Source organism: Branchiostoma floridae, unplaced genomic scaffold, assembly GCF_000003815.2.
Source record: "Branchiostoma floridae strain S238N-H82 unplaced genomic scaffold, Bfl_VNyyK Sc7u5tJ_1551, whole genome shotgun sequence".
Lineage (NCBI taxonomy): Eukaryota > Metazoa > Chordata > Leptocardii > Amphioxiformes > Branchiostomatidae > Branchiostoma > Branchiostoma floridae.
Window position 1 is genome coordinate 193,593 of NW_023365751.1, and position 18,771 is coordinate 212,363.

Genomic DNA, 18,771 nt, shown 5'->3' on the forward strand with positions numbered 1-18,771 from the left:
CACCTTAAGTAGGAATTGTCAAGAAGTTAATGTATAGGTCCAGTTTGTTCCGGTACAAGTGCGTATTATCTATTGTATATTCTAGAATCGTTGAATATAAGCACTAGACATAAGATGAGGAAGAGGCAACCTGATGATCACTTTTACAGACCTTAGACTAGTGTCATTGTATTAATTGACTTATCAATGTTGCCATACAATTGTATCATGTACAAATGTCATGCAATAAAGTTCATTATTTCATTCATTCTTCTCCTACAGCTTCAAGATTAGATAAGCCGCTTATTGTGAAAACAGTACATGTAAAGCGATGGAACAATGTAACTAATACTAGTAGCACTTACATGGGAACATGATATAGTGCATGGCGGAGTGGGAAGGCGTTAACATGGTGCCGACCGAAACTGACACCTGCAGTGAATTATTTACGAGAAAATTTCTTAATACTATATCAGTCGGGAAGGTCCATGTTCATAAACCAATGGTACAAGTATCAGTCGCAGCAGAAAACAAAATGTCTATATGTGAGACAGTTAGTGCAGCCAGTTGTGAGGGCCCAGGTGCTAGATGAAGCGGACTCTGCCTGCAGATGAAACTGTAGACTCGGTCGTTGACAGGATGTCCGTGCAGGAGGTTTGGACTGGGGACAGGCGGGTGTCCAGGCCCGTACACATTTGGGGCTCCGCGGCATCGGGTCAGTGGGCTGTCAGGCGGGGCACCAGCCGTCCTCCGGTGAGAGGTGTTCCGAAATGCCTGTCGAAAGGGCCTCGGGCTCGCAATACATGGAAATGAAGTATAAAACAAAATCATTAAATGTATTCCGAAAAGAGTGTTCCTGTCCGAGAATAATATATATATAATAATAAATTTTTTATATACCACAACAATCTAGAAATCGGCTCATTTCAATTGGAGCCTTGACAAAAATGGGAGATAATGTGTTGTGTTTAGTATCGCGCGCATAGCGAACTGAAGATAGGCAGTTCATCTGGGAGAATCCAGTGAAACAAAGACTTTCTCGAATTTGAAATAAAAAATTGTCTGATTTTGGTGTTATAAGCTCTTAGCAGAATGTATGATACAAGATAAAGTCCAAGTAATCCGTAAAGTATTATTGTAGGTGAATAGATAATACGTCAGGGTTTTAAGATTTTTCGCACCTTGCTATACTCTCTGGTTATACCGTGGCTGTATAGCGGCAAAGGTTTCGGTTTCAATGTTGACGGGTTGTCAATTTAAAGCCCACACAACTTCTGACGGTCTGAACAGAACACGATTGGAATGTCTGCCTTACATGGCGAGACGAGCAAATGCAATTTTTATCCAATAGATGATGATTTAGATACATTGAACTAAATGTCGGAGGGAAGAAGAGGCATCCTACACACTTCTCCCCGCGACATTGGCCGTGTTCGAAACAGTGCAGTCGAATAACTGCATTGCGCAGAGACAAAACATGTGCCGAAAGGATTGATTGTCACCGCTCTTGAATTTGACAGGTCCTGGTAGACGACAGGACAATTGCCAGCGGGAGCCTTTCACACTGTTGTACCTGGCGGCTTTTGGCGCCTGTAAATTTATTAAGTGGCAACCGTCGATTACAAAGAGATGTCGGCATCACGATGGGGTGGCTTTGGTACAATTAGATTTACGCCGTGGGCACACAGATCGAAGAGAAATGACTACCGGACACGGGAGGTTCATGTTAATTCCATGTGTTTCAAACGCATAATGTGAATGAGCGTATACATCGTGCTCTCAGAAAGCACTGCAACAGCAGCGTAGCAAAATGAAACGCAATATGGACGGCATAGATCCACCAGGTAAATTATTTCGAATTAGTAATGCAGAGGAAATTATGAGGAAAAACCTGGGGGGGGGAGGGTTAACATTGACCAAGGAGGGCTCGATGTCGAAACAAGGAACCGCACAATTTGACCGCGCGTTGACGAGTGACCAGTTGTCCCTCGTTTCCCGTTATCTGTCGGGTAATTAAATAATATACTTCGACTATATCTGTGATATTTTTATATGTATATATGTTTTGACTTGTTGTGACCCGTACTTAGCTCGGTTGGGCAAGCATGTACACTAAGTGTCTTCATTCATTCATTCAATATATGGACCAATGAGATCGCGCCACGTATTTGCCTAGTTTCAGGGAACCTGTCTTGATTACGAAGACGCCGGAATTACTATCATTGTTGAGAGAATTTTGGAAATGAACAGAATAAGTGCATCGGGGTGTTATGGCAAACCTCTCGATGTTAGATTCATATATAAAATGCACTGGGGTAATTCTGGCTCCCCACGCGAGCTGGGTTCCTACTAATAAGCGAGTAGAGCAGAGGTACCAAGTATGTAAAGAGAGCAATTGGAGGCCCTATAAAAACAAGGCATCGGCTAGTCTATAATGGCATTTGTAAACAAACGGTTAGCGGACGTGAAAAAACAGAGCTTGGCAATACTCAATTGTCTGCAAGATAAATTGAAAGAAAAAAAAAATACAATATGTCGCATGTCGATAAATTCAGAATGTTAAGAACTGCGCCATACGGACAGAACAAATCGTCCGCCAGCACATATACAAGTAACGATAATTGTGCCTCACGAACAGAACAAAATCGCCTGCCGGCACATATAAAAATAATGATAATTGTGCCTCACGGGCAGAACAAAATCGCCTGCCGGCACATATAAAAATAATGATAATTGAGCCTCACGGACAGAACAAAATCGTCTGCCGGCACATATACAAGTAATAATAATTGTGCCTCACGGGCAGAACAAAATCGCCTGCCGGCACATATAAAAATAATGATAATTGTGCCTCACGGGCAGAACAAAATCGTCTGCCGGCACATATACAAGTAATAATAATTGTGCCTCACGGACAGAACAAATTCGTCTGCCGGCACATATAAATTTAATAATACTTCGCCACACGGACAGAATAAATCGTCTGCCATAAATGGAATTACCCACCGTTCAAAACTTGTTTCACTAGCTGAATAATAGGACACGAAATGCGACGTGCATGCGTGAGTGGGGGATCTAATGTCTGGCTGAAAACGACTGCTTAATTACGTAGGTAACAAAATTTGCATAAACGTGATCTTGAGAAATCTGTAAACATGACAAGTACAGCTTTGTAACAAATTGTACACGGAGATCCACTTGTGCGCACATTGAATCCCCTGGGGTATACAATCGACTTTATGCGTATTTATGACATCGGACATTTGGACAAGTACGCAAAACTATTAATCAAATTACAACTTCACGGCCACAGCCGTCGTTGGGCCCGACAAACGTATCTTTGGTACGGCTAGAGCTCAAATAGAAGAGAAGAAAAAAAAAAATTGGTGTGAGGAACTGTCATAAAATTAGTTTATGCTAGAAATGAATTTGCCTAGGAGTTGCAGACGCGATTAAGATTTATCTCTTAAATGTGAATAGCGGCGAAGTGAAGTCGTAGCTACGGCGTGTATATTATGACATGTGTGAATCATACGACATGACAAATTATAGAGCAAGGAAATTTTGTCATGCTAAAGCTGGGTGGGTTGGGCGGAAAATTTTCAGAGCAAAAGTCTGTGTGCTTTCACGTCGGGATCTGTTGGTGTAATGACCCTTTCGTGCCGCCGCGTCCTGTCAGCGCCCGGACCACATATGGAGTTTGTCGGTACCAAACAAAAGGATGTTTTTGGTATTAATTAGCACGGCGGCATCGCCACGGCCTGGCTTTGCTCGTCCAAGCTTATCGCCTAATTACAAAGGGCGCCGCGAGGAGCAACACCAGTCATTTATGTCGGCTCATATTCATTCCTTTCAAAACATTATTTTTGCTCCGCAAAAATGTGTTTTACAATCCATGAATTTTCTACCGACACCAGGAAAATAAAGATGTGGTCAGAGACGAAATCAGGTTTGGCGGAACACAACAATTTATTCCTCAAACGGGAAATCAATCGAATATGTATATCAGTTTGAGTTACCCACGAAGCAATAACACAAATGACGTCAACAGGTTTTGGTGGTAATCCCCATGGGAATACACAGCACGTCAATCAGCTAATGGTCCAATTACATCAATATTATGACATTGTCCAACATGAGAAAATACAAACAAAATTGTTTACATGGTAAAGCTTACAAATCTAACCACCATACAGCTCACCAACTGTGAGCAACCAAGACGCCCAAGAAGGCGCGAAATGCGACAAGGCTAACTCACACGATGCCTCCACCATGATCTAGAATACATGAAGGTCCGGTAGATAAGGTTTAGCGGGATTAATGCCCCCAAAACGCTTTTGTACTACTGCAAGTTACCGAAATCATCCAGATGGAGTCCGTAACGAAATTAGGTTCTTTCTGCCACAATTTTGTTCGGAACCATATGTGGACCGACGGGGCTGAGTCGAAATTATGAACGGGAATGTGGGAGGAAGTCGGGCATGTTACGGGGAGACTTCGGTCAGAACCACCTTCCGAACAGATTAAATTTCAAAAACTGTGACATGCCAAGGCTACTAAATTACATGCAATGTCTTCTGGAACCCATTGGCAAAAAATTTCACAGATGTCGTTGTACCCTAGCTCTACGTAGCAATGTGAACACGCGTTTGCTGCTAGATAGAGAGCACGGTAGATTTTGCGATAGTACAAATCGGTACGCCATGACATTTGAATTGTCGTGTAAGAAACCAGAAAGTTTGGACGAAATGCTCGTCCGGGGACTGCCGTTGTACAACGCAGAACAAGGAAACCCAACCGGGAAACTAAAGAGTACCACGTAAGAACAAATTATGTTCGAGATTGGGGTATTCATAAAAGGACAAGTAACAAGATAAAAGTAGGGCGGCTCACCGTAGAGTTTGAGTTGAGTTCAGACGGGCGCCTGTCCGGTCACTAATGAAAGGTTCGACTAGACGCGTGCGACGTTGACGGGTAGGTCACCTCGATAGGCTGATGACAGACCAAGTTCAGGAAGAAAAGGGGGTCCAGTGGGTACGTGGCTCCGCTGATCCGGGGTGCGGCTCCGAAGAGGTCGAGTACGTAGCGCCCTGGCTTCAAAGAAACAATTTTTGGCCAAGGAAGTGATCGGAACACGAACTGCGATCTGCTGGGACAGGGAGTATTCCGGATTTCCCAGTCTGATGCCAACACATGAGACGAAAACTCAGGAAATATTCAAGAAAAGTAAGAAAATTTTCAGAGCAAAAGTCTGTGTGCTTTCACGTCGGGATCTGTTGGTGTAATGACCCTTTCGTGCCGCCGCGTCCTGTCAGCGCCCGGACCACATATGGAGTTTGTCGGTACCAAACAAAAGGATGTTTTTGGTATTAATTAGCACGGCGGCATCGCCACGGCCTGGCTTTGCTCGTCCAAGCTTATCGCCTAATTACAAAGGGCGCCGCGAGGAGCAACACCAGTCATTTATGTCGGCTCATATTCATTCCTTTCAAAACATTATATCTGTGAGTTCAACTGGTAATATCGACGTAGAAACAAAATTTCAAGTTTGAAATAGCAATCTAAACATAGCAATAGGAATGATAAATGACGATTTCGTTTACATGTTTTATCCTTCGCGCCAAATGAATCTACAAGAACAAAACCTCCGACAGCAAAACACACATTTTCTTGGTACAGAATGAGTCTGACAATTACCAAAAAGTTTAGAAGAACTTGACAGGACCTTTGCAAAAGTTTTGCGATTACTGGAAAACATATTTGACACAGATAACGTTACTCACTTTGATTGTGGCTGTTCCCGCGCCCGTGAGCTGAGCAGATGACTTCTGGGTTGTTTTGCGTGGCGAAGTTTGTGGCGAAAACAACTTTCTGGGCTTTTTGGCCGTCGGGCTCGCAGAAACTTGAGAGGCGTTGTGTCCTCTCTTGACGCGTGGACACAGGAATCCTCCTTTTCCAGCTTCCTTGAATTTTTTTGTTGTCTCCTTGGACTTTTTCTGGGCGGCACCGAAAGACCTAACTGGCGAAAAACAGTCGCCGCAGATATGAACGGCACGTTGTTGTGACACCCTGGAGATTTCCAAGCCTGTCAGGCTTTCTATGGCCAGTTTTGGGGTAAAACCTGATGATTCCAGCACCGAATCTGTACCAAAGACGTCCCTCTTGTTTCGCCCCATCGCCCCTTCAAACTTTCTGCCACAGTTAACGCATTTATCAGGAGGGATTCCATCTAGAACGATTTCCTCACATTCCTTTCTCGGTGTCACTCCCGCCATTTTGACAGAAAACCGTGTGAAGATAGGAAAACAACATCATTTTAATAAATTGCGCATTCATACTTGGCTCCTCCCACCGACAGATCAAAGGGATCCTAAAGATATGACGCCTGCCGATGCAAATTAGCGCCACCCGACACCTTTCGTGGGGTTGTGGCACGGGGATAGCCTGAGCACCATCCTCTGTAGTGACCGCTGGCTCGTGACTTTCACAATTGTTAAGGGAAATATTTCTAAGCTTTTACAATTTCTGTTCACGACTTGATGATTGTAAAGGAGAACAGACTTGAATTGTATATTTTCTTTTTTGGCAAGAATGTGAGAAAGAACTGAAGAAGGGTTTCTTACGGTTTTAGAAATACAGCACAGCACAAGGTATTAAAACTAAGAGAGCTCAGCCAGAATGTACAACAAAACAATGGTTTGTTTTCATCAGTTTAATGTACATGATTAAGTTTGGTCAAATCAGGTACTCCAATGTATTTTGTCCACAGACTTGTACTCAACTAAGGTATTACATATATTACTAGTATATGAAAACATTGCCAAGTCATTTCCAGGTCATTCGCCACTTACGTTATATTCTATAAAAAAGAAGACGTAATCAGTGACTTGGCACTATGCTACATATGTAAGGAATAACCACCATTCAGTGAATATTCAGATACAGCAATCATTGCTCTTGAAGATATGACTTATAAATAATACTGTGATGATGTATAGAAACAGTACCGGTAGTGACTTACAGGTAGCAGTATAATATAGGGAATAACCAGTATATATTTACATACAAGTGTCACTGCTCTTGAAGTCTTGTAAAAAATAAAGTATTGATATATAGAAGCATTTTTCTCTGTTTAGGATTAAGTGTGTATGAAAGTATGAAAACTAGTTTACATATTATATACATTCATAGACAACCATACAATGCTATACATTCCTATACATTGTCTTGAAAGGTTTCATCTAAAATATTGAAAACCATATCCACTACTTCTTCATCCCACAAGCCAATATCAGTCATGATGTCATCTTTGGTCAGTAATGTCGCACAACATTCAACAATGCTATCAATCGTGGCTAGGGAAAATCCAGTGACTACATTAAAACTGTACATTGTAGGTCCCATCTCCTCCATGTAGTCCCTTCTAAAGTCCTTTAATGATTCTCTTAACAGATTAAGCTGGTCTGAAGTTGGCTGGCGAATGGCTGCTATTTTTAAAAGCTCTTCATCTGAGACTTCTGAAGATGCCAGGTTTGTATGCCAGGGTAGAGTTGAACTATCTCCACAGGAATCACAACAGGTGTGCTCTACAGACAGCTCCTCTCTAATGGTACTCTTCAGTGCGAAATAGTCTAACAAATATTTCCTTCGACAAGAATCGTTACCTAGCTTGCAGTATGAGGCCATGCTGGGTGAGCATGAACCTTTCGCTAGAGTTCTGCTGTGATGCAGAATGAGTGAATGAGCAGGTTGACCATCCCTGCCCGCTCTTCCACTCTCCTGGTAAAACCCCTCAACATTTCGGGGAGCCCCCCAGTGTACAACAGCATATACATCAGGTACATCGATTCCCATTCCAAATGCAATTGTGGCAATTGTTATCCGAACAATGCTATCTGTCTTCGTGAACTGTTCTAACACAAAATTCTTATTCGTGTTAGCTGTGCTTCTGTGGAACATGGCTACATACCTATTCTTATATGACTTCGTTTGGTCCTGTTCAAGGTTGTAGCCATCATCTCCCAACGAGTTCATAAATACTTTATACATTTGGGAGCATGCCTTGATGTTTCTACAGTATATGATGACCTTGCTGCACGACTGTCCTTTATCTTTCAGTTCAGATAGAAGCCAGTGGAACTCCTTTTTCATGTCGTAGGTTGCAGCTATTGCATGATACATGATGTTTGGCCTGTTCGATGGTTTGGAAACAGTGTAGGTGTCAGGCTCCATACACAGGGATGAAAGGATGTCCTTCCTGATGTCTTCTGTGGCTGTGGCTGTTAGCGCGAGGACAGGAACATCAGCAACCAATGACCTTAGCTCAGCCAGTCGCTTGTAGTCCTTTCTGAACTCTTTACCCCTGCCAAAGAAAATAGAATTTGGGATAAATCATTAAGATACACAAGTTTTCAAAAATTCTTGACATCAACTGTATATCTTTTTATTCGATATTGGTGCCAGATGTTAATGATATACAAAAATGGACGAATATCCTACTGTCATTGGCTTAACCTTAATTGACTTCACGCAATATACTAGTAACGTTATATATATATATATTTGCGCATGATTTAATCGAGCTTCTTAGCAACTAGCTCCGGAAAGCAGAGTTTGTGTTACACAGACTATATACACATATGTAACATCAGAATCTAGCGTTATTTATAGTATCAATCAACATCATCACAACAACTAGGGACTACATAATTTTGTAGTTTTTGTAACGTTAACGTTACTTGTACGAAGTTGTAGTTTAACAGAAACAGGAAAATGCAAAGAGCGTCTAATTCATCTTAACTTCGTGTGCACGTCGCCTTGTCCATAATATACAAAGCACATATCTAACCGTGACAAAATTATGAGGAAGCTAGCCTTTTGTTGTTAACACAAATGACAAAATCTCGCGATATGCCCCCCTCCCATTTTTAACTCCTGCATAGGGTAACATCATCTATAAATAGTAATACGCGCGACAACGATCTTCCACGTGAACCTGAATCTCCCCGTTAGATTCATGCATTTTCCATCGATATCACACAAAAAAAACATGCATTTTGACTTACCAAGTCGTTACACAATGCGCCTCATCTACCGTCATGGCGACAAGCTTCTCGCGGTAAGTGGAGCTGGTTAGCATGCCCCGCCATGTTTTAGAGTTCAGCAGTGCTTCTGGAGACGCGAAGACCAGGCTGTATTTCCCCTCCACAACGCCTCGCTTGATCTCTGGGTCTTTCTGCGTCTCGCCTATGTATGCCGCTGAAATCCCTCTTCTCTGTAGACGCTCCACTTGGTCTTGCATCAGGGACAACAATGGCGACACCACCAACATGATGCATTGTTTACCGCGCATCCTCTCCATAACAAGGGGAACTAGGGTGTAGATCTCGGTCTTCCCGTAGCCAGTCGGAAGGCACGCAAACACGTCGTTCCTCTGTTCGACCAAATGTTTTATCGTCTCTTCCTGAAGCGGCTTCAGGGGCCAGGGACCCCTAAAGTCCTCACACACTGTCTGCAGGATGCGCTGAAACTCCGGCGTGGGGTTAGCAGTCGCCATTTTTGTGAGAACTGCGGGTGTTTATTGTCCTCGTCTACATCAAAGAGATCGCCAAAGATATGACGCGTGCTGATGTCAATCACCTGCATAGCAATGCCACCCGATCCCTAGCAACCAAAAGCCGGCTGTGCGGCGCGGGGATGACTATTGCATGTAATTATCCATATATGGAAAACCGGCGGGTAAGCGCCTTCCCGCGTGTTAGACCCACTCCCCACCAAGCTGATCGGCGCGGCAGTATGACGGGCCTGAGAAGCGCGGTTAAACCAGGCTAATATACTTCAAGCTATTTTTATTCTTCTGAAAAATTAGACACTCTTTCTCCCTCTACACAGTTGGTCCACTTTTCTAGTTACCTTATATGCTTGAAAGGTAGGTTAGGGGCATTTATATTAGCAAGCCTGTATAGGTATAAGTAGTGCATTGTTATAAGTAGTTGGAACATTTCTGCACTTAGACATTCGTTGAAGTAATTTTGAAGCATTCTGCTAGAGGGTGCATCTACATGGGAGGCTAACCATTTGTTGGGTATGAATAGGGGGATAGCTTAGCCAGGTAGCCATTCCAGGCAGATAAGCCCAGCCTGGCAGATAGGCGCCCAGCCTTTCCCACAAACCCTACAGTAAAGCAATCTGGTGCAATCCAGTGAGGCTATGCCTACTTAAGATTGAATAGCTACTGTAACAGCTCACCAGCATCTGAATACTGCGCAGTGAATCAGCAGCATAGGCCACCACAGTGATGCACACATTCATGGCTTCTATGATGGTCATGTCTGGGGGATCGTCTGCGTAGAAATAGTCCTGTATGGGCATATAAGTAAGGAATAAGCCTCGGGTTTAATCTGTTACATTCACATTGCATGTAAAGTCTCCAGATCAACATGAGCAGGCATCATCAAAGCTGCAAGATTTGAGAGTGCAGTCATGTCAACAAATACAAAAGGTGCGTACTTTGTGTTTTAGCCAATCAATTCACTGGATCTAACTGTGCTTGATTAATCTTGAAAAAAAATAATCTTTGGGGTAGTAGCCATGCTCTAAAACGGTTAGAACATGGGCTCTTGGCCTGCTATTGGGAAATAGAGTTGTACTGCCTCGACATTGCCTCGGGTGTTAAAGAAACCCCATTGTGGAGTGACTTTATTTCCCAATAGAATCGTGTTTTAACAATTACTTCGAAAACTGCTTTTGTCAAATTTCAAAGCAGTCAAGACTATGTCACCACGCACGTCTGTAATGTAAGGAAATGAAACATATTCAAATAACATTACCTTAAAATTTGAAAATACAATGTAAACCCAAAAGGAGTAGGTGTTGATTACTGCTCTTACTCATCTATAACAGGGTGGGCATCGAAGAAGTTACTTTTTATACTTTATGCAATTGGGGGAAAGCCACTGATATTGTATAGTGATATCTACATGGAAACGTTTGCTTGCAAATGTCACTGGACTGAATTGAATCCCCACAAGACGCTGGACCCCATGACACTGATAGGGCTCAGGGTATGTGTGCAAACTTGTTTATCATTTATTGCTTGCAAGATGACATAGAAAATAACTTAGCAAAACTTGTAACCAATATAAGTAAAAGCAGTATATGCTAAAATTCATCTATTGTATCCTACCAGAGTTTGTAATGGTCTCCCTTCCACCAGCAGACCCAGCAGGTTGACAGGGTCATGGCAGGTCTGTCCCAGAGACAGGATCAGCTTGAACAGGCACTCTGCTGACACCTGATGGAAAGGTACATACATGTAAAGAAACCTGGAGTCAAGAAATAACTCTGATAAGTCTTGATAAGGTTTAAGAACTCCTTAATGCCACTAAAACTTAGTAACAAATACAAGTCTGCCTGTCAGATATGAAGCAATCATTAGTTGTTGGTCTGATGAAAAAAATCACGACAATATCTTCAATACAGGAGGTGTCAGGCATATACTCCCTGGATTTTATGCATTTAAAATGAGTGGCTCTACCTGCCAACACTGGCATTAAGAACAACTACTGTTACTTACTCACTCTTGTCATTCTGACAAAGACTTTTGAATGAAGACTTTTGAGTGAAAGGTCGAAACCGGTAAATCGTTGTGTCTCAGCTGTCATCCTTCTGATGACTTATCGACCATACTGTTACTTACAGTTGTAGAAGCAGTAACTCGCACATTGTAATTTTGCAATTGATTATTACCATTGGTTGCTCTTTGGAATGTCTTGCTTCTAGAAGTGGTGCAACAGTTCCAAACAGCTGGAAAACAAAATTATGCACAGTTGTTGATCCAATTGAAGGAGCAAGTTGAAGAAAGTTTTTAACAACAAAATACTGTGTACTACTGGCTACAAATCCTTGTAAGGCTAAGCACAAGATAAAGCAGAAGGTCCTGATGAGTGACATATTATGTTAATGTCGCCCCACCTGTAAAATAAATGGTATCCTGTGCAGGAGGTAGAACTGCTTCACACAAAACTGTGGGGGAGGGGGGAGGGATTATGTTATTTTAACAGTAAACCATGAGGTTAGAAAGGTCAAAGATAGTCATCAAAACATGATACAGCATGGTCAATGGTCAAAGTAATTGAGACACAATGCAGAACAGAAAGACAGAAAGGAGATTTTATTTGTGTTTAGGCCAAATCAGTAACACATGTGTTCCCTTACCTGTATTGCCTCACACAGTATTATGTTGTGCTGATTGTTGGCATACACCTGTAAGATTGTTGACAGAATGTACTGGTATCTGTAGTAATGAAACAGAAAATGTCAAAGTGTTAAAAAAGTGTTAGTGTAAGTGTTAAAAAAAGATTAAGGTAGTCCCATAGTCTTTTTGAGACCGTGGGGTACGTGGGTGGTTGCTATCCATTGTGTCTAGGGCACGGTATTGGAAGGCGTAGCCCATCCCTCTCCTTCCACCACTTTTTCCCTCCCCATCCAAAGTCAGCACACCAAGTATTCTTTGTGTTTTTGGTAGCTGAAGCCCCCCTGTTTACTGTGACGGGTACTTACCCATGTGTGGTGAACACAGACTTGAACCTCTGTGCTGTATTCAGCAGTGCTGCCAGGCAGTGCCGAGCCATGTTGATGTCATCACAGTGAAGTGAGAAGATCCCCGTGATGGTACGGAGGAACAGAGAGATGTCCTCATCCCAGGGGAACTCTGAAGGCATGTTCAGGAACATACCAGACAGCAGCTGTAGGGGGTGGGAAAGTTGAAAATGAGTAAAAACATTATCATATGATAATGTGCAAATCATTAAGCGAAATATCTGTGCGAAATCATGAGTTTTTCATACATGCAAAATTTGATCTTCAGAATACTTCCGCATACAAATCTTGAAGTAAATCTTGAAATTAGAATGTTGAAAATAGCATGCAAATTGCATGTTGCACGTGGGTATACCTTGAATATACCTTGAACCCTAAATTCCTTTTTAATTGTTTTGTGTTCAGTGATCTAGTAGCAGAAGATGGCAAAAGAATACATTGACACTAATGGAATGTACATGTACATTAAAATTTTGTAATTTTTTTCATAAAATATATTCTTCGAAATAGCAGATGCAACTCTAGACTATTTTACATTTAGTACTAAGTCTGATATTTACCTTTGTCCAGATGTTCTTGTGAATAGTATCAATGTCATACAACTCCTGCAAAGTGAAAAAATAAAAGTAAGACAACAACCTATAGTTGTGCACTCAGAACATTTCTTACAGTAAAGGCACTACAATCATACTTATTTGGGCTATTCCATTGAAGAAGTCTTATTCAAATCCCCTCATTTCTCTTCAGTTGCACTCTAGTACCAACATCACTTTTTAGTATATTAAGGTATAAATTTGGGGGTATAAATTTGTTTAAAATTGTGCCTACCAATAAATTTACAATAAAATAATCATAATATTCAACTGTTACAATTCAAACTCATTCCAAAGCAATTCATCTTTTTCTTCACATTAAGAAAGTTAAAAGGGCAATTATAAAATATCACTTTTACATTTTGATAGTCAAAATTATATGGCTTTCCCATATCAAAGTTCAGTCATGATGTCACAATCCCAAATGGCTAAGACAATTTCTAAATAAGCATGCCTATTCTTCGAGAGCATAACATCTTCAATGTAATGAGATTTCAACCCACTTTTCCAAGTCTCCCACTGAAGAGAGCAAACGGAACATCCAGTGACTTGCGAGAGAAGCTGGGCAGTGATTTCAGCTCTGACTGTAAGAACATCACGTGGCTCAGCACCTGGGACAGGACCAAAACAGGTCTGGTTAATCAAATCACTTCTGAATCAATGCTAATGTACAGAATATTCAGCCAAAGCACTATATGTCAATCTGAGGTTTCTTGAAGCTCAATTACATTCTATCATAATTTTATCAACAATGAATATGTCAATATTGTAATCTATTAACAAATAGAATAGAAGATGAACAACATTTTGTAGTACAAAGAAGTAAGAAGAAGTCAAACTCACTAAGTAGTACAATATTATGTGCTTGTTGACATTGCAAATATTCCATGTCTCCAGTGAGTATATACATGTATGACATTATTGTGCAATAAAGGTCTTCATTTCTTCATTTATCTGATAGGCCAGTCTGGGGTCCATCAAGTTAAGAGTTAAATATTTTTTTCAAAAATTCACTTGGTAATCCCTACTTATGAGTTTGTCCCTACCTGGCTTGGAAATGAACTCTGCAGAAGAGTTGTCATGAAACGAAGCCTTCCTAGGTCTGCCAGCTTGGATGTAAAAGTCTGTCAAGATTTAAGAAACATAAAACTGATAAGTTGAAAAAGGTTCGACAACATAAAAATGCAAATAAACATGCTGACACTCATTTGGTAAAACAGATAATTGCTTGAATGTCTATTCCTGCTAGGACCAGTCAGGATTGGTTCATTTTCGCATTAAATACACCAAATATGGGGTACCTTTGCCTAATAGATTTCAGAGACATAATCAGCAGTGGGACTGTACCTGTTTCTGGTACATCTGATAGGCCTGTCTGGGGTCCATCTTGACTAGCTTGAGCTGTGGCACCACCTGTCTCTTGAAGAAGTAGTAGTCCCGCACATACCACTGGTCGTTTCTCAGCTGATCTGTAACATAGATCAACCATTTAAGAAGGAATTCAAGATTTTTCCTCTCTAATCAGAAAACCGTACGTAAGGCACGGTATTGGACAATTGTCTCATAACCATGACCAGCCCAATTGCTAAGGGCAAGTGAAAGTGCCAAATAAAGGCAGGGACAAGGGTATGTACTACCATACTTGCCTTATTGGGCCAGTGTGAGTTTTTATGGGTGCAATTTTTCCATTAGGTACATATTGATAGATATTGGTCCAGTAAACAATACATGTGCCCTTTTGTTACAGTAGCTGCCATCAAGACAGACTTTCCTTATAGACTTGCTGCAAGTGAAATTCCATAGAAAGATGTCATTTAAATTACGGGCCAGTAAAATAATTGGTTCAGGTCAGACATACTTTTTATATACTTGCCCTAAATTTCATTTGAACATGCCCAAAAGTGGCATAAGGCCAAAGCAATCTAATTTGTTGTTTCTCAGATTTTGCAATAATGCTACTGTAACATCAGAATATCAAAATCAAAACATAATCCTAGATAATAGTCTGCACTTCTGGTGAAGCATCAAGTTTTCACACCACTTTTCTATCTGTTTCCACAATGGTCTCCTGCTAAACCAGTAGATTGAGAACATGCAAATCAAATTGGCATGACCGAAGAAGACAGATCGTGTCTTCTTAATCTCTAACTTAATGAAACTTATCCAGTTATAAAGAAAAGAAACATTTCACTAACTTGTTTTCTTGTCTGCAAGAAAGTGTTGATCATGCTGATCCTGTCTGATGTTGAAAAATTCCAAGCAGTCCTGTAGAATACTCTTGAACTGTGTGTCCTGTGGTAGAAGTACAAACAAAATTAGAACTGGTGTGGCTAACTAAATTCACTAACAAGGGTGCAAGTGTTACCAAAATTATAACAGATCCACAGTGAATGTGTGCAAGTTGAAGACAGAAGAAAAATGTCCAGACCACATTGTACAAAATGACTGATAAACTGGTGGACGTTTTGACTATGTAATGTACTAGCAGCTACATGTACTGATCCTGAGTGTCAGATAAACTGAGACTGTCATCTTTTAATCTCTGTTCAAAGTTGGACAGTGAACTCACAGTTTATTTGGCACTTAAAAAATGTACGACCCTTTTATTGTAGCTATGTGGCCTAACATCATGTCCAAAAAGTTGCAGTATATAGACAGACAAATTTTTTTAGCAAAAATTTGGGTGCGTCCAATTGCTTTAAGTCTATTCTTCTTTCTTACAGTTATTTACCAAACCAGAAGAAGTTTCATGCTAGAGAAGTGTTTACATGTACCTCCAGAACTGGCAACTGTGTGGGGATGCATGACTCTTCTGTCCCATGTACAATCACTTTCTGAATAAGGAGGGAAAAAATGATTATGAAATACATTAGCATTAGGCAATTATCATAATCAGTTTAATATCCTCTACAAACAAAACAATCTCTAAGAGTCTAAGCAATGCTGCATTTATATTTTGTCAAGTAGGTCTTGTTGGGAATAAAGGAGTTAAGCAAAGTAAAGTTAATGTAATATGTAACATATAATAAAAGTATGATTTAATACAAACCTTTGTACTTGGAACGTTCGCAGTAAGGAGCACAGCATGCTGTAACAAGAAAATTACAGTCACTGTCAGTAATGTAAAGAATTTGCATCAATTGGTATTTTTCCTGAGATACACTACACAAAACCCAGTCTATTGCTTTTATTTTTTTCCATCCCATACATTGTTTGAGAGTGAGTTGTTTTCTTTGTTCTCAAATCTGTCATTATTAGGTTACAAAAATGTATTCTTGATAAATTTCATATCATGAAGTTCAGTTTTGTTAATGACAGGGTGAAATTTTCTTACTCACCTCGCAGTGCTCTTTTCTCAGAATCGGTTTCACATCTTTGGGATACAGACTTTCAACAAAAGGTAGAACCTGTAAAATCAAGAACAACAACATTGTCATTTAAAAACAAACAAAAGCAGGCTTTGGACAGAGAAATATGCAGTAGGAGAAAAGACAAAAAAAGTAAATCCATATCTCACCTGACATACAGCAGACAGAGTGATGGCCATGGCATCATCTTCCCCTCGCACAGGAGACCTGACATAGTACATCACAAGTCCCATCTATAATAGTCAGGAAGGAACACAATATTGGTCTGTTAAGGGGCTAGCAATCCCTTGCTACAACCAGCTACTGCAGTAGCAAGGAAAGTTGCTGAGTTATGTGTCACTAGGCACCACAAATACAAGCTCTGAAAAAGCGAAAGAACAAACATGATTTTTCGTTACATAGTTTAGAGTTTTAAAAAGATGATGGTCTTCTTACAGTCATCTTAAAAATATTGATAAACGATCCCATGCAAATCCAGCAGGTTGAGGAAAATCAAGTAGGCTCTTAGAGATTTCACATTAATTGGATTGTATCTAAACATCCTAGAATCTCATTCCCCAAATCCCAACCAAAAACTGTATTACACACCTGACTAATCTGTGAGTTACTTACCAGTTGATTGAAGAGATAGTGTGATGTGTGTTGAGGTAGGAGGTCACCTGCATTCAGTAGTCTTCTTAACAGCCAAACCAGCTCCTCCTGAAAATGGTACAATTGAGGCATGATGATGGTGTGACAAATAAACTAAGTATTGGGGGTTGGTATCGGTGAGGTGTACAGGTACAAAATGTCTTTTTCTTGTTGGACCTGTGCATAATTAAGGTAATTTATTTCCTTGGTTCTTGGAGCATCTGGTAGGTGAAGATTCTGAAGGTTAAAGCTAATTTCCATATGGTAGAGAGTGAAAAAAGGATCAAGTCAAATCAACAGACTTCTTACATTTTTTAATATTGTCTGTCCTTGGTGCTGAACACTACTCACACATAGACAAAGGTCAATCCTTGTTAACATCTGTCCTTGGTGCTGAACACTATCACCTTCTCTTTTCATTGCTGATTAACTTTGCTTATCAATCAAATACATGTACACCCTTGTCGGCTTTTAAAAATGCTTGGTATTTGCCACTGGCCTATACAAAGTAAGCTAATCACCTGCTACATCTAGATACAAACTTGCTCAGAACAGAAGGTGTTGTGCACAAAAAGAACTATCAGATAGAGCTAAAGCACAACTTCACTCTTTTCCATTAATCATGTAATAACCTTTGGATGTATCATGTCCTTGGCAATAACTTGCGACACCTTTTGAATTTTGAAAAAGTTTATTAAGTGTTTACTTCAATATCATTGGTAGTACATGTACCTGTTTGGGTCGGACATTCAGATTCTCCAGAAAGTGTTTCAGGAAGAGTGCCGGATCATCGACCAGACAGGACCAGCTAACCATCCGGGCAACAGCACCAACTAAGAACAGAAGCATAATGGTAAGATGTAAGAAAACAGTACAAATCTGTACATATGGATTTTATTTGATGTGTGCACTTTCCTTGATACATTTCAACATAAGCCAAGATTTTACCTTATAGTTTTCAGAAGTTAGTCAAACAATGTAACAATGAACTAATATTCTTGCAATAGAAAAGATTTTCTTGCCAAATTCATATTTCACAAAATCTAATAATTTAAAATCACATCTACCTTACAAAAATACAAGTCTAATTTTATAAAAATATGTATATTTACAAACTTGTCATCAATATTCTTTTAAGATAGAAAAAGAACAATCATTATGGTCATAGTTGAACAAGTTAATGTACATGAGGGCCTTATATGAACATCTGTTGGAACAAAAACATAATAAATTAGATTCCACAGACTATTATGAACTGCCAACTTGACATATGATGATATCACAAAATTGATGTTACCTTTCAACCCTTCTTCATTGACCTCTTCATCGTCAGTAAGGCGTATCAAGATGGCAGCAATGGCTGAGATGGAGGAGGGCAGCACAGGTTGGGCAGGTGTCAGGGTCTGATGTAACGATGTGTGGTCCGACCTCTCCTCAACATTACCTACTGCTGTTAGAAAATTGTCAACAAAATAAAACTTTTCAGTAGTTCCGTAGTTTTGAAGCTGAATGTAATGGCATTAAACATTTAGGTCTCAACTTTGCTACAGATAGTGCCATTCCCTAATATGCGATCATGACATACATGTACATATTGCTGG

General features: G+C 40.4%; 2 protein-coding genes and 1 long non-coding RNA gene across 3 annotated transcripts in view; all 3 read right to left on the bottom strand.

Moving 5' to 3' along the window:
* The window catches only part of LOC118408075 (protein unc-80 homolog), a 37,244-nt gene extending 20,988 nt beyond the window's left edge, over positions 1-16,256 (bottom strand). The window contains exons 1-13 of the mRNA XM_035808694.1: positions 16,222-16,256; positions 15,947-16,006; positions 15,368-15,464; positions 14,520-14,641; positions 14,219-14,296; positions 13,676-13,783; positions 13,140-13,184; positions 12,541-12,725; positions 12,196-12,274; positions 11,953-12,003; positions 11,728-11,784; positions 11,165-11,272; positions 10,228-10,338 (exon numbers count right to left, since the gene is read on the bottom strand). Of these exons, the coding sequence (XP_035664587.1) occupies positions 10,228-10,338; positions 11,165-11,272; positions 11,728-11,784; positions 11,953-12,003; positions 12,196-12,274; positions 12,541-12,725; positions 13,140-13,184; positions 13,676-13,783; positions 14,219-14,296; positions 14,520-14,558 (861 nt within the window). The 5' untranslated portion in view covers positions 14,559-14,641; positions 15,368-15,464; positions 15,947-16,006; positions 16,222-16,256. The remainder of the gene's footprint in view (positions 1-10,227; positions 10,339-11,164; positions 11,273-11,727; positions 11,785-11,952; positions 12,004-12,195; positions 12,275-12,540; positions 12,726-13,139; positions 13,185-13,675; positions 13,784-14,218; positions 14,297-14,519; positions 14,642-15,367; positions 15,465-15,946; positions 16,007-16,221) is intronic.
* LOC118408077 (ATP-dependent DNA helicase Q-like SIM) lies at positions 6,677-9,587 on the bottom strand. The gene is made up of 2 exons (XM_035808697.1): positions 9,045-9,587; positions 6,677-8,341 (listed from the first exon to the last, which is right to left on the bottom strand). Exons 1-2 carry the CDS (start codon positions 9,533-9,535, stop codon positions 7,195-7,197), a joined length of 1,638 nt encoding a protein of 545 aa, XP_035664590.1. The 5' UTR covers positions 9,536-9,587; the 3' UTR covers positions 6,677-7,194.
* Positions 16,257-16,510: 254 nt separating the features above from the next.
* Positions 16,511-17,242, bottom strand: LOC118408070. Its single transcript, XR_004830240.1, has 3 exons — positions 17,153-17,242; positions 16,690-16,773; positions 16,511-16,579 (listed from the first exon to the last, which is right to left on the bottom strand). It is a non-coding gene; the product is annotated as an uncharacterized LOC118408070 (long non-coding RNA).
* Between the last annotated feature and the right edge of the window lie 1,529 nt (positions 17,243-18,771).

Coding starts and splice junctions, on each gene's coding strand:
- LOC118408077 (XM_035808697.1), bottom strand. CDS start 9,535: ATGGCGACTGCTAACCCCACGCCGGAGTTTCAGCGCATCCTGCAGACA. Junction 8,342..9,044: donor GCGCATTGTGTAACGACTTG/GTAAGTCAAAAT, acceptor TTTCTTTGGCAG/GGGTAAAGAGTTCAGAAAGG.